The following is a 15,456-nucleotide window of genomic DNA, read 5'->3' on the forward strand; positions in this document are numbered from 1 at the left end:
ATTTAAAAAAAAACTGCATGTCAAACTTTCCATGCGTCAACCATTTCCATGTCAGCATTTTGCAGTTGGTAGACCCCCTGTCACCCACCGAGCAGCGGTGAACAGACGCTGTGCGCACAGCCTTTATTCCTGCAGCCAGAGAAGCTGGGGGCATGGCTAGAAGCTCACAGTGCCTCTGGCCATGCCCCGACAGTGGCAAAACAGGGGTGTAGCCTTGTAGAATGATGCAATTTGTAGGCCAAGCACCCTTGCTGACAGGCCCTGCCCCCAAATTTCAGGGGGTGTCTTCAGCGTGCTCGAACGTTCCACCAGACAAGCTCAGAAAGGAAGTATGGTCGCCACCACAGAACCCCGGCACCCACAAGCCACCCTAAACTCTGTGGGGGTTATTACTATGCCACTGTTTTAAATAAATATATCCTCTCAGTCAGGTCAGGTTCATTTTGTTGTAATGTGAGTCATACATACTGTAAAATCTGACCTCTAAACATTATGACCTAATATATATACAATAGTGGTTATGGCGCCCAATGTGTAAATGTTAATGTCCAAATACAATAATTGTTATCCAAATCCAAATGAAGTGAAAAGGAGATTTCTTCCAACACTTGTTTATTTAGTCTTCACAGGATTATTGGGTAAAAACGGCAAGTAGAAATATCTTTCTATTAGTAGATATTTCTACTTGCCGTTTTTACCCAATAAGACTAAATAAACAAGTGTTGGAAGAAATCTCATTTTCACTTCATTTGGATTTGGATAACAATTATTGTATTTGGACATTAACATTTACACATTGGGCGCCATAACCACTATTGTGTGATATTCTTGGGTTTGGTTATTCCCTATCCCTCAGGGAATTTAGTGGTAAGGCTGCCATATCTTGATATACTAATACTGTTAATTTGGTGGTAGCGCGATTTGGAATATTGGGGTACATATATATATATATTAATCTTTGTCCCGGCACTGACTGAAAAGTGGTAGCTTGCCCCGGTGCCTTTGCATCCGTCTAGGTGAGGCGGAATAAATAGCGGGTAGTTGGCGCGGCACTCAGCGGTCTTGTGTCAATGAAATAAAGATAACCACACGGCTATGTCCACATTAACGTTTCATTTCGCTAAGAATATCCTGACGATATTTCTTAGCGAAATGAAACGTTGGTGTGGACATAGCCGTGTGGTTATCTTTATTTCATTGACACAAGACCGCAAGTGCCGCGTCAACTACCCGATATATATATATATATATATATATAACAAAAAAAATAACGATGCGCAAAATAGGATATATAATGTCCCTTATGGGTGAAGGAAATACCGTCCCAAGTCTGTATAATCACAGTCCACTGGATAATGTCCAATAGGTAAAATTGGCACTCAGATCTTTTTGTTTTGTGATCCGGCAGCACTGTTTTCCACCGAAAATCTAGGTAGAGAATCTAGAAGAATTTTGAAAACAGGCGCTTCATAGTGCAGTAAGCGTTTTTAAAATTGTATTTATTCAGGTGAAAATGAACAATGAAACAGGGATAGGGCAGACGTACCAGAATAAGCTGTATCGACAACCGCAGTACATACAGCATAGACAAGGTGCAGGGCACCAGAGATACGGAGCCGGTGAACACTCGCTGCTCCTTCTTAGTAGTGACTGAAAGGCTTGCACCAGTATACACTGCAGATATAGCTATATCTGCAGTGTATACTGGTGCAAGCCTTTCAGTCACTACTAAGAAGGAGCAGCGAGCCGGTGAACAGCGAGTGTTCACCGGCTCCGTATCTCTGGTGCCCTGCACCTTGTCTATGCTGTATGTACTGCGGTTGTCGATACCGCTTATTCTGGTACGTCTACCCTATCCCTGTTTCATTGTTCATTTTCACCTGAATAAATACAATTTTAAAAACGCTTACTGCACTATGAAGCGCCTGTTTTCAAAATTCTTCTAGATATATATATATATATATATATATATAATTTATTTTTAAAGGATGACAATAATGTATTTCAGCTTCAGTTTTGTTTGTGGTGCATTTGAACATGAAATGTAATGCGAGTCACATGGAATGACTGCTGGTTTTAAATTGGGAAGGTGACTGAGGCACTACACATGTCTTTTTCTTTTTTTCTACCTCAATTGTTTGGCAACTTTTTCTGACACATTTCAAGCAAACAGAAGCCGCAGGCCATTAAATCTGACGACTTGCATGTTTAAAGGCCCCCATCCACTAGTGCCACTATATGGACACTTTTTATGCAAAAAGTGACATACAGTGTCGCATGGCATTTTCCAGCAATGGCGAATCCCAGAGTTTCATGGGCGTTCCCATGCAAACACTGGGCGTTCCCATGCAAATGGCAGTGTGACGTGGGTGCCAGGGATGGTGCAGCTGACATCACCAGATGTCAGCTGCCTGCCCTGTTCACGTAGCTGGGCGCCGCATATCTGAGTCACCAGAGAGTAACGTAGATTTGCGAGCGCTTATGAAATCAATCGAAGGTCGGCGACCATCAAATGATTTTGTCAAAACATCCATTAACATGCCTGTGGGGACATTCGCCGTGCAGGTGGGGGGCAGCCTTATTGAAATGTGAACTGCCTGGTTGTGCCACTTTACAGAAATTTGAATTATTAAATTATGTTTTTCCTGACTGATTATGTCGGTGTGCTAAAATATACTTTGCAAATGAAATCAAGTGTTGTAACTGTTTTTAATTTTAAATATGTTGAACTACAATGTGCACAACCTGAACACTTGCAGATAGTACATATGCGTGACAGCTCAGCGACCTGACCAGGCAAGATAAAGTATATGGGCAGTAAGCTTATCACATTATACTGGAGCCACAGACAATAATTCAGTGATGATCTAAAAACATTAGGGTCAAGTCGAGCTAGTGATTACATCAAGTATTTACGTTATACATTGAGGGAAATGTACAACCATTATTACCCCTAGTTACAGCCAATAATCCACGTTCTAAAGTAGCTGTTTTGTGATATTAATCATATGTATCATGCCTCCTATGTTCTGGAAGCAGAGCATGTGCCTGTGCGTGGGAACATATATAGTGTACGTGAATTTAGCATCTCACATAAAATACTCAAACGCAAGAGAGAAAAGGAAGTTGGGGAAGATTCTCATCATTCCTAAAATATACATATTTGCAATGATCCTGTTTTCCTGCTGTCCCCACAGGGCATTGCCCTCTACAGCGACACGTATAGAGGATATGAGGTCTGGGAGTATTTATAGAAATGCCGGTAAGGAATAGAAGATACACAGCTGTGAGTGTGTGACATGTTTATATACTACAGAAGTGAGTGCTGTCCCAGCTCACACACCGGGATCCTCACTAGTAGTACAATGCTGCTCTCTGACTGCTAGGGATCCCTCCCACGGCACGAGTGGGGCGGTGCTGGGCTGCCTTCACACTGCATGCTGCCGACTATGTACTACAGTACTTACTTACCATGACTTCTAGCTGCGACTTCTGCACTGAATCTACAGGAGTGAAGAGAGGGTTCCACAGCATTGGGGAGGATCCTGCAGGAGGAAGGAGGGTGCAGTCACAGGTGCTGACTGAGAGCACCCAGCTGTGATCATGGCATTGTACAACTGTGCCACCCTCCCCTCTTGCACCTAATAGTACCCAGCCTGCAGCCAACTAGGGCAGACAACAGAGAACAGCCACAAGACTAGAAGCACACACTGACACATGCAGCATACTACTTGGAGTGTCTACATTCAGGAGTGCAGTCAGTGTGCTGAGATCAGTGCTGGAGGAAGGACTTGCCTGGCTCTCTGCAGGATTTTGTCATCTGATGGGGTTTGTCTGTGTTTGGATGCTGGAAGATATGAGATGAGAGTTTGTACAGTACCTCTGACTTCTCTGCTTGTTGCCTCACAGTCCCCACATCTATCTGCTGACTGACAGTATGCATCAGTACAATAACAGGCACATGTTCAGCAATACAGGAACTGTCACTCACTAGTAGAATGCATGGAGGAGCTCCTGGACTAACTGAATGACTTCATTAATGGTGACTTCAGCTAACTTTAACATGTGACCAAGATGGAGTTTACAACTTTAGCATCTTCTGGTATCTACAATGAGTCTGGAAATAGCAGTCAGCAAGAGCTGGATAGCTGGCCCTATGCAGCATGGGAGAGTGCCCTTATTATTATGGCAGTGGGGTCCATCATTCTGTCTACAGTCATTGGTAACATTCTAGTGGTTTTAGCAATATTTACTAGTCGGGCTCTGCGGGCCCCACAGAACTTGTTCCTTGTGTCTCTGGCATCAGCGGACATTCTTGTGGGAGCTTTAATTATTCCTTTCTCTTTGGCAAAAGAAGTCATGGGTTACTGGGCCTTTGGGAATATATGGTGCAGTATGTACCTGGCTTTAGACATTCTATTCTGCACTTCGTCTATCGTTCACCTGTGCGCAATCAGCATGGACCGGTTCTGGTCTGTCACCAAAGCAATCAGGTACAATATGAGGCGCACACCTAAAAGGATTAAGAGTATGATTGCTGTGATTTGGGTGGTATCTGCCGTCATCTCTTTCCCACCTCTGCTGAAAACAAGTTCTCATAAAGAATGGAGGTGTGACCTAAATGATGACACCTGGTATGTTTTATTTTCATGCACCGTGTCCTTCTTCCTTCCTTGCATTATTATGATTCTGCTATATTGTCGCATCTACCGTGTGGCCAAGCACCGCGCCTCCACAGTGTCCAATCTCAGAAATGGGCTTTCTGACTGCAGCAATCCCCAGCAAGGTGCATACCAGGAGTGCTTAGCCCAGGATCACCTACCCAGCGACCACGATGCAGAGGCAATGGACATGGAGGAGAGCTCGTCTTCAATCCACAAGATCCCACCAGATTCTGCATACGAAAAAACAGGCGGCGGGACAAACAATGCTAAAGGTAAAAGACTTTCTTGGTCCACAAACCGGGGCCAGCAACGCAGGGACAGGTTAGTGTCAGTCTCCCAGACCCGCCTGACACAGCTGAGGGAGAAGAGGCTAACCTTTGTGCTAGCTGTGGTAATTGGTGGCTTTGTCATCTGCTGGTTCCCATTTTTCTTCACCTACAGCCTGGAGTCTGTATGTAAGGGGAGGTGTGGCATTTCTGATGCTCTCTTTAACTTTTTCTTCTGGATTGGATATTGCAACAGCAGCCTGAATCCTGTCATATATACTGTCTTTAACCGGGATTTCCGGAAAGCATTCAGGAGACTCCTTGTACGCACTTCAAAAAGGACCATGTAAGAAACAATGCGCAAATAGGGTTAATCCTGTTCTATATTATTGTACAACAGGAAAGTGTCCAGACTCCTTTTATAGCTGGCATTCCTGGCTTATATACCAGTGCTAGTACCTGAAGCTATTACTTCCGACTTAGATGTTAATTAGGACGTGTCTGTTCAGATAGCATCCAATAGGATGTAGGTGGGAAGATTCCCCTTTTTAATTGTGGTAATGCAGAGTCAGATGTCATTGTCCTCTTCAGAAATAAATATCTGTATTTCACAAAATTGTGGTGAAGTGAGATTGTGTGGTTTATTCAGGTTACACAAGGTAAATATTCGGGGAATATTTAAATCAGAGCACATGACAGTATTATTTTTTAAATATTTTTCTTCACATTCATCTGGAAGAACAGAGTTATACATTATATATTGGACTTTATATAGTTCAGGTGAAAGCGACTAGTAAAATAAAACCCATCAGCAGGAATGGAATGGGAAACGGCTGTAGCATAGCTGGCAGTCAATCTCAGCATTTTATATAAATTGTCAGACTCTTCCCTAATATGTATACTACTATATTTATATGACTTTCTCCAGATATTTACATTTTGGTCGACATGCATTAGGTTGGCATGATCAAAAGGTTAACACAAGCAAAAGGTTGGCATGAGTTTTTCACATTTTTTTGGTGTCTATGTCAACATTGATCAACATGGACACCGTCTAAGCGTACTGCGTCCCCTGTCATGACTTGCTGGGCTTGCAATGCTTTGGGCATATTATTACATTCTCCCTCTATGCCCACTGGGATGGTAAACTATAAAAAAAATCATGAAAAACGCATGTCGACCTTTTGACCTTGTCAACCTTTTGACCATGTCGGACTAATGCATGTCAACCCTTTTCATGTGTCGACCTTTTGACTGTTGACCAAAAATGGTTGACCTTTTGACTGTCAACTTAGACACTGTAGACTTTCACAGCACACCTAATTACTGGGTTCATGCCGGTTTAACCCGGTAATTGGCGCGATGTGAAAGGGGTTACCGGGTCCCGCAAACCAGTAGCAACACGGCAATACGAACCAGTAAAAAAAGAAGGGTTCTTTCCACTTCTCTGCCATGTTGCATTGCAGTGTGAACAGGTTAATCGGATCAAATGACCAGTTTTCCATTCACACCAATGGAGGAGGCAGTGCTTGGAGCAGCGCCAGCTCTAAGCGCCGCCTCCACCCCCGCCCTTGATGACACTCCACCGCTCTGCCATGCCCCCGGATGGCGTCAGCGAACCGCCAATATTGCCGGATCACTGAAGTAATCGGAACAGATTAATATGCAGGATCGCACCGGGACTGAACCGTTTCATAGTCCCGGTGCGACCCTGCATTTTGCGGTCTGAAAGGGGTATAAATGGCTGCATACCTGTTAAAATACCGTTTTCTAATTTTACCAAATTTACTTAATTTAATACGTTTCACAATGAGAAACTTGTGTTCTAGGGCACTGTTATTCAATATACTTTGGGTATCTCTGGTCCTTATTCTGATTCACTCGCAAAGGCAAATTCCTTATCAAATGGACAAAACCATGTGTACTGCAGCTGGGGCAGATGTAACTTGTGCAGAGAGAATTAGATTTGGGTGAGTTATTTTGTTTCTGTGCAGAGAAAATACTGACTGCTTTATTTTTATGCTGCAATATAGATCTCACTTTGAAGTAAAACCCCACCCAAATCTAATGGTGTGTACACACGTTAGATGTGCCTTAAGATCCTATCCACGATCTGATCAGATAGGATCGTGGATAGGATCTTAAGGCACATCCGATTTGCATCCTATCTTGACTATATAGTGCAGATCTGCACTATATAGACAAGGCAGCCAAGACTTTCTGGCTTCCGATACATGAACGCGCATCGGGATCGGATCGGGATCGCAAGGGTTAAAACCCTTGCGATCTGCATCCGATGTTGATCCGATGCCGATCCGATGTTGACGATATCGTCAACATCGGAAAGGAAATCGGACCGTGTGTACACAGCATAACTCTCTCTGCACAAGTTACATCTGCCCCACCTGCAGTGCACATTTTGCCTTTGCGAGTGAATCAGACTTACCCCCTCTGTGCTAGATTAATCTGGCACAGGTAGAACTATAAGTGCCAGCATACCCCTCTTTCTGATCATGCAGATGCTTGTGGGATAACTGGGGACGATATGGCTTCCGATGTTGCCGATATAGTGCACATCGGAAGCCATATCGCATACCGATTGTGTACTTTTCAGGGCTTGCGAGCCCGATGTACTGCCGATGCGCGCTCCCGAGTGAGAGCAAATCGGCAGCGACATAGTGAGGGCAGGCAAGACTATATAGTGCAGATCTGCACTATATAGTCTTTGTGCCTAATACTCACTATAGCTCCGGCGGCCAGAGGGGCTTCTCCTGGGGCTGCACTGATGACCCGGAAGTCCGCCTAAAGAGGAGGGCGGGGGGTGTGGCCTCTGATGTCTGCACGGCGGGGGGAAGCTGTTCCTGTGGGGCGTCGCAGCATGCTGCCATCTGTGCCCCTGTACGGCACTTGGTGACAGGTACTGTCCTCTCCTCTTCACGCTGTACTGTCCTCTCTTCTTCACGCTGTACTGTCCTCTCCTCTTCACGCTGCTATCTGTGTCCCTGCCCAGCACCTGGTGACAGGTGTCCTCTCCTCTCTCTCCTTCATGCCGTACGATGCGAGTCCCGATGCGAACAGATCGCATCGGGTCTCGCATCGCACGGCATCATGTCGACCGTGTGTACACACTATGAGACCTGTAGAGCACAGTAAACAAAAACTAAATATTTATTGTTAATAAAAAAAATTACAAAGTAGTGGAATAAATATTCCTTCATGCCCCATCCCTGCCCAGCCATAGGTATACACATGTTTATGTTCATGCGTTGGTCAAAAAAGCATATTTTATACTTAAAAATGTCAGTTTGCCCTATTCTAAATGAGTCACAGTTTGTTCACATCTGTATGCAGACAGCCTCAAGCCATGCTCCAGAATGAATCATTAAAGATGTCCTTTTGCAAACTTACATACTGTATCAAGGATCATTTACTTCCAGGTGGATCTGTTGCATAGAATTCCATTATTGTGTATTACAATTCATAATCACCATATAGATGAGCTCCAAAAAGTCTGTATTGTAATGAATAGCAGATGTATTATAATGAATTCCTGAAGCCGTAATATAGGAGCCAGCCATGCAAGAGACGATACAGCTTTCAAGGGAGACATATGCTACTAATGAGTATTTGTTTAACCAGAATGCACCAAGTGAATGTAAGTTGACCATGGTTTTAATATTCATATTAACATGACAGTTAGTAGTGTGTTAAGGCTGTCTGTCCTGCGTTCTATTTCCTGTAGTGTGTACGTGTGCTGATATCCTACAATAGAGTTTGTCAATGAATTGTAATATGTCTATGAATAATTTGTGCTTAGCATGCACTCAGATTAAGACATTGCAGATTTTAACCAAATAGTCACAGTAAAATAATTTCTGTACATAAAAATAGCTTAATTAATGGGGGGTACATTATAAATGACAAGACTGTGCTTATTATATAGTAAAACTGCACTTTTACCATTCTAATGGCTTTTTTAACTACAGTACCTCTGCTGTAAAGCGAATATCCTTAACTTTGAAGTAAAAACCCACCCAAATCTAAATCTCTCTGCACAAGTTACACATACTTGCCTACTTTTAAAAAACAGTTACAGGGAGATTATAGTTGGTAATAGAATTTTTCAAAGCACCCCATTGAGGGGGCATGTTATGCTCCTCCCACAGGGTGTGTCTAGTTCCATATATGGAGAGATTATGAAAAGAGATTGTGAACGTGGCACCTAGAAGCGTGGGTGTGTACTGCTACATCTGAGAGAAATCTTGTAAAATGACTTCTATACAAATGTAGATGAGTCCCAAAGCAGTTAGTAAGAGACACTGTACTTGGTAAAGTGCTGGGAAATGGTGCTGATGATTCGCATTCCTTTTTTCCCCAAAATGTAACAGTGTAATGTGGGCTAGGTGAAATGAGGGAGATTGCTAGACTAATGAGGGAGAGAGGGAGATTGCTGCTATTTCAGGGAGTCTCCTGCAGAACGCAGGAGGGTAGGCAACTATGAAGTAACATCTGCCCCACCTGCAGTGCACATGGTTTTGTCCATCTAAGAAGGATTTTGTCAGAAAGATTGAACTAGAATAAGGCCCCATGGTGCCCAGAGCAATGGTATGTTTTGGCGCCCCCACCCCAACCAGTCATCTTTCCTTCTTATAGTACTGCTCCTTACACATTATTCCACACAAACTATAATGGCCATTACAGAATATTTCACACAAATCTGTAATGTCCATTACACATGCCACACACAGTCACACACACTGTAATGCCCGTTACTCATTATGACCCACGTCGTAATGCCTAGTAGACATGCCACAAACCGTTATGCTTAAATAACTTCATGCCACACACTGTAATGCCCATTGCACATACCACACCACAGATCCTTTATTCACTTTTATGCCACACACCATAATGCTTCAGATAATGCACTCTGTAGTGCTACTTACATGTATAACGAGCCCTGTAGTGTTGCTTACACATATAATGCACCTCAGCAGTGCCCCATTACACACATAGTGTGTAGTGCCACTTACACATATAATGCCCCCCATTAGTGCCACTACCTTACATACATAATGCTACTTACATATAATGCCCCGACTAGTGCCACTAACTTATATAATGCCCCCCTTGTAGTGCCACTGCCTTACACACATAATGCCCCCACTAGTGTTTACAAATATAATGCCCCCCATTAGTGCCACTACCTTACATACATAATGCTACTTACATATAATGCCTCGACTAGTGATGCTTACACATATAATGCCCCAAATAGTGCCGCTTACACATATAATGTCCCTACTAGTGCCACATACAAATATAACACCCCACTAGTGCTGCTTAAACGCATAATGCCCCCTGAAGTGCTGCTTACCTACACATGCTGGTTGCCAGGGGTAACATGCTCGTTGCCTGGGGTTCCATGCTTGTTGCCAAAGGGAATTACATGCTTGTTGCCAAGGGGCATTACATGCCCATTGTCATAGGGGTTACATGCTTGTGTACAGGGGTTCCATGCTCATAGTCAGGGGAGATTACATGCTCGTTGCAAAGCTAAATGTCAGTTGCCCAGGAGGAAATAATTGTGTTTATTGCCCGCCCATCCCCTATGCCTATGTATATATGTGTTTGTGTATATCAGTGTGCATGTACAACATGTGTGTATAAGTGTGCCCCCTGGTCCACCATCCCTGTACAACATGTACAGTATGTGTGTGCCTCTGGTCCCTCTACAACATTTGTGTGTATTTGTGTGCCCCTGGTCCCTCTATAACATGTGTTTGTGTGTCAGTGTGCCCCCCTGTATATGTGTGTGTGTGTAGCGGACCCCTCACACTGGGGGGGGGGGGCGGCGCCCATCTGAGAGCCTGCGGGGGGTGGGGGCTTGCTCCGGGGTGGCTTGCTCCGGGACTGTGGCACCTAGCTACACCGCTGGTAGGGGCAGTTGGGATTTCCCCTTATGTCACCCGCTGAGCAGCAGTGAATGGATGGATGCCAATGCGCGCAAATGTCCCGCCACATGGATGGAGAAGGTTGGGAGGTATGCATAATGATTAATCAGCCATAGATTACAGTGGCCCCATCTGTCAAATTACGCTGAAGCTTGAAAAATTACACAATGCCTGTCTGACGTCGCCAAGCAATCACATTTGGTGAAATCATATCTGATGCATAGAAATAGTCTTCTTCTTGGCTGGAAGTTATCTACAATCTATAAGATACAGTATAAGATCTATAAGCCCCCCCCCTCCTGCGATTCACGGCCCCCCCCCCCCCCCCGCATCCCCTTCCCGAGAATTGCGGCCCCCCCACGACCCCCCCCTCCCGTGATTCATGACCCCCCCCCCGCGCCCCCCTCCCGCGATTCGTGGACCCCCTGCGCCCCCCCCCCCTTGATTCACGGCACCCTCCCGCGCCCCTCCTGCGATTGACGGACCCCCACAACCCCCCCTCCCGCAATTCACTGGCCCCCACAACCCCCCTCCCGCAATTTGCGGACCCCCCTTCCTGCGATTCAAAACCCCCCCGCCCCCTCCCGCGATTTGCGGACCCCCGCTCCCTCCTGCTAATCGCAGATCCCCGCACCCCCCCTCCCGCAATTTGCAGACCCTCCTGACCTCCTTCCGGCAATCCCCCCCTAGCGAACCCCAGCGACCCCGCTTCTGCATTTCACATACCCCCGTAAGAATGGGGGATCCTGTACCGCCACAAGCAGGTGCCGCCCCTAGGTGGGAAATCCGTCCCTAGCTGCCGCGCTGCAGGTTCCCCCACTGCCAGAAGTGTCACCACGGTCCTCTGTACCAGCACCACAACTTTTATCAATGTCTTGCCCATATACCACTATTATACAGCCTCATGCTCTCATGCACCCTCACTCCTTCCCAGTGGAAGGAGACGCTCACCCACTGCCGGGAGCTGCATACTGTCCCCCACCCTCCTCCAGTTTTAGGTATGCCCATCGACCATCAATGATGTCAAATCATCGATGATTTATGGCCGATGTTGAATATTTTTGCCATCGATGTGGGAGGACCAGATAGTTTCCCTACATCAATGGCAAAGGAGAACCAATCAAGTTTCAAATTTTTTTAAGGTGCCGGGACACGGAGCATAGCTCCGCCTTCCCACACCCGGAAGTCCCGCCACCGAGTTCTGATTGACCAACGGCCTATTCAGTCCGATATAATGGATGACCATCGATAGCTACAACAATCGATGGTTATCCAAGTAATATGTTAATACTATCGATGGCAGGGTGCAAAATCGCCATCATTGTCAACCATCAATGGCGGCTGCACCAATGCCCATCCCTACTCTGCAACAGCCAAAAACCTTTACTACCCCTCATGCCCACACACCTCTATCACTGCCCTGTCTCCTGTTCTCCTGCCCCGTAACTTCCGCCAGTGGGGACCCGCTCACCCTGTGTTGCCCACATTCCCCTATCATGCTTTACCACCCAGCCTCCTGCTCTCATGCACCCCCCAGTAAGAGGAGACACTGACTCAGGAGCACCGTCCTGTACTCCTGTGCTGCCACGCTGGACCCTCACCCACTGGCAGATGCTGCACAGTGTCCCCCACCCTCCTCTTTAGTCCCCCTTATGCCCACACACCCCTATCACTACCCAGCCTCTTGTTTTCCTGTGTCGTGACCTCCGCCAGTGGGGAACCGCTGACCCAAAAACACCCTACTATACTATTGCACGCACACACACACAAAAATGTCACTGTACCCTCCACACTATCAATGTACATCTTACTCTGTAACTGCTTTTTAATTAAACAAAACAATGCACACCCCCTTCCAAATCATATGCTCTCTATTTAACACATTACACCTATAACTCAAGTTGCAATACAGGGCATCTTTCATACAATTCTAACCATATTTCTCACAATACAAACGTTCACAAATTAAACGCAGCCCCTTTCGACGGTGTGAAGAGCGCCCGTAGGGCGCAATGAATCACCTAGTTAAAAGTAAAAGGCATCCCCAATGCATTCACTTAGAATCAAGATATAAATCGCATGGCGCTGTGTACACATTCAATTTCCCTATATAGTACAGATCTGTTCTATATAGCATTGCTTGCACAGTCTATTTTATATTCAATTTCAATGCCGTGGGGCCGCGCTGCGCATCTGTATAGAATGGAAATTTAATGCATTTGATTTCCATTCGATTTTGCTTATATATCAAGTACTGTACACGTGGTGTACACACATGCTATGAATACCTTCCCTGCCATGACCCCCCAGCGGTGAAAACGTAGACCACCCACCTAATCACAAGGCCATGCCCCCTCATTTTGGCATGCGGATTTGTCCCTCTTGCCAGGAATAAAACGTTGGGAGAGTTGTTACTGAGTATGCCCGGCATTCGTTTTATCTGTACGGAAACCTTTCTTTTGCATTCCTGTAAAACGAGAAAATACTTCTTTGGAACAGATTACCCTCAGCATAGGACGTTTCATATGTTACATTATAAGTATGAGACTCGCTGAAGGGTTTACAAAAAGCCCAGATCCGTGTCTGTGGTAATAATGAAAGCACTGTGGAGCACGTAAGTCTTGTTTCTGTGGTAGGGAAATGTGCAGTTAATTAGCATCACAGATAACATTGCACTGAAAGAGATGTCATATCTCAAGTTTTTAGTGCCAGCAATGTTAGAAATAAATTGGATGGAATTATACATAATTGCTGAAGCAAGTAATGTGAAACAGACTAGCACAGTAGTTTTGCACAGTAATTTTTTTATTCGCCGGGCGTTTTCTGCCTGATACACAGAAAGGGGGCATTCCGGGGTGGGCACTCAGCGTTTCATTAGTGTGCCCATAAAAATGGTGGACACGCCCATAGAAACGCTGTGCGGACCGCAGGGAACGCAGGCATGCTCCTGCCTGCTTTGGGCAGGCAGATTTGCATAATCATCCATTTGCAGCCTTGGGTGTGGGGGAGAAATCATTCGATGGTCGCTGACCATTGAATGATCTCTCCAGCGCTCGCAGATCTGAGATAGCTCTGTGGTTGACTTTTTCATGTAGTAACCATTTTCAGTTCAACCTTTTGCTTGTGTCAACCTTTTGTTTTTGTCGACCTTGTGCAAGTTGACTTTTTGACCTAGACACTAAACTCTTATACCATAACCCTGAAAATAGTGGCAGAGAGACATGTGTGTATGTGCTTTGAGGCACTAACTGCTCGGGTTCAGTTGTGCAATTAGCATTACTTGAACTTTATTCTTCTCTTGTTTTAAGCTTGACAGCTCTTCCAACTGACCGAGGAGGGGGCTGCCTAGTGTCATCTGAATTTCTCACCAAAATCCATCCCGCGTGAGGCTCTGAACATGCTCCACATGCTCACGGTTTGCCTGGCATACACCTCTCTGTGTTTGGTTCCCGGATCTGAACACTTTTTTCATTAAACCCATGTCCTCCACCCCCTATATGTTATGCAATTTTGCCATATCTTGCTTACCTAACCAACTTTGTGTAGTGGTGGGACCCCCCACAGGATTGGGATTGAAGGTTTTAAGGCCCCCATACATTAGTCCGACTTGTCCTAAGGACAAGTCTGACCTGATTTCCCCCTGCAGCTCCCCGGAGGGGGACACACGATTTGGCACTTGATGTGCCAAGTTTTGCAAATGATACATCGCATGCGGGGAGCTGCAAGGTGGAGGGAGACATTGAGGTGGAGGGCAGGGGACGCTGTGAGGCAGCTGGGCGGGGAATGCGCTGCTAGTAGTGCAGAGGCAGCTGACGCTGCGGGGACGCTGCGGGGGACAGTGACACAGAGGCGGCAGTAACATAGAGCCGGGCAGGGGGGGGAGCTGTCAGTACTGAAAAAAAGAAGCCCATACGATGAATGGGCAGCCTGTGATTGGCTGAGCGCTCTCTCCGCCAATTGCTGACTGACTGAGAGAGCGCTCAGCCAATCACAGGCTGCCCATTCATTGTATGGGCTTTTTTTTTCCAGCGCTGACAACTCCCGGCTCCCCCTGCCCGGTTCTACGTTACTGCCGCCTCTGTGTCCCCCACAGCATCCCCTGCCTACTTCCTCTGCACTACTAGCAGCGTCCCCTGCCAGCCACCTCGCAGCGTCCCCCGCCCCCCTGCTCTCTCCACCTGCCCGGAGCATTGACAGCTACCTGCTCCGGCTCCCCCTGCCCGACTTCTTTGCCGGCGTCCCTCGCCCCTCTGCCCGTCTCCCTCCCCGGAGACCGCTGCCCCTGTGTCCCCTGCCCGGCTGCACATAAGATTTAGCAAATCTTATGTGCAGCCAGTCCGACCTCCCGACTCCCGACCTCCTGATGCGTACGGGACTGCGCATCGGGTCGGACTGGGTGTCTAAACCTGCGATTTGGCCTGATTTCACTGCCCGATCCATCTGAATCGGGTGAAATCGTGACCAAATTGCATAGTATATGGGGGCCTTTAGTGGCCGTGAACCTAATCTGGACACAATCAAGCCACCTTGCGTTGCTTTAATCCAAACCAATCCAACAAATGCATACCAGAC

General features: G+C 46.2%; 1 protein-coding gene across 1 annotated transcript; it reads left to right on the forward strand.

Moving 5' to 3' along the window:
- Window positions 1-3,272: 3,272 nt before the first annotated feature.
- On the forward strand, window positions 3,273-5,583 carry LOC146074215 (alpha-2Db adrenergic receptor-like). Its single transcript, XM_083182074.1, has one exon. It carries the CDS (start codon window positions 4,075-4,077, stop codon window positions 5,278-5,280), a length of 1,206 nt encoding a protein of 401 aa, XP_083038200.1. The 5' UTR covers window positions 3,273-4,074; the 3' UTR covers window positions 5,281-5,583.
- The last annotated feature ends 9,873 nt before the right edge of the window (window positions 5,584-15,456 follow it).

Source organism: Crinia signifera, chromosome 4 (genome assembly GCF_055691185.1).
Source record: "Crinia signifera chromosome 4, ASM5569118v1, whole genome shotgun sequence".
Lineage (NCBI taxonomy): Eukaryota > Metazoa > Chordata > Amphibia > Anura > Myobatrachidae > Crinia > Crinia signifera.

Coding starts and splice junctions, on each gene's coding strand:
- LOC146074215 (XM_083182074.1), top strand. CDS start 4,075: ATGGAGTTTACAACTTTAGCATCTTCTGGTATCTACAATGAGTCTGGA.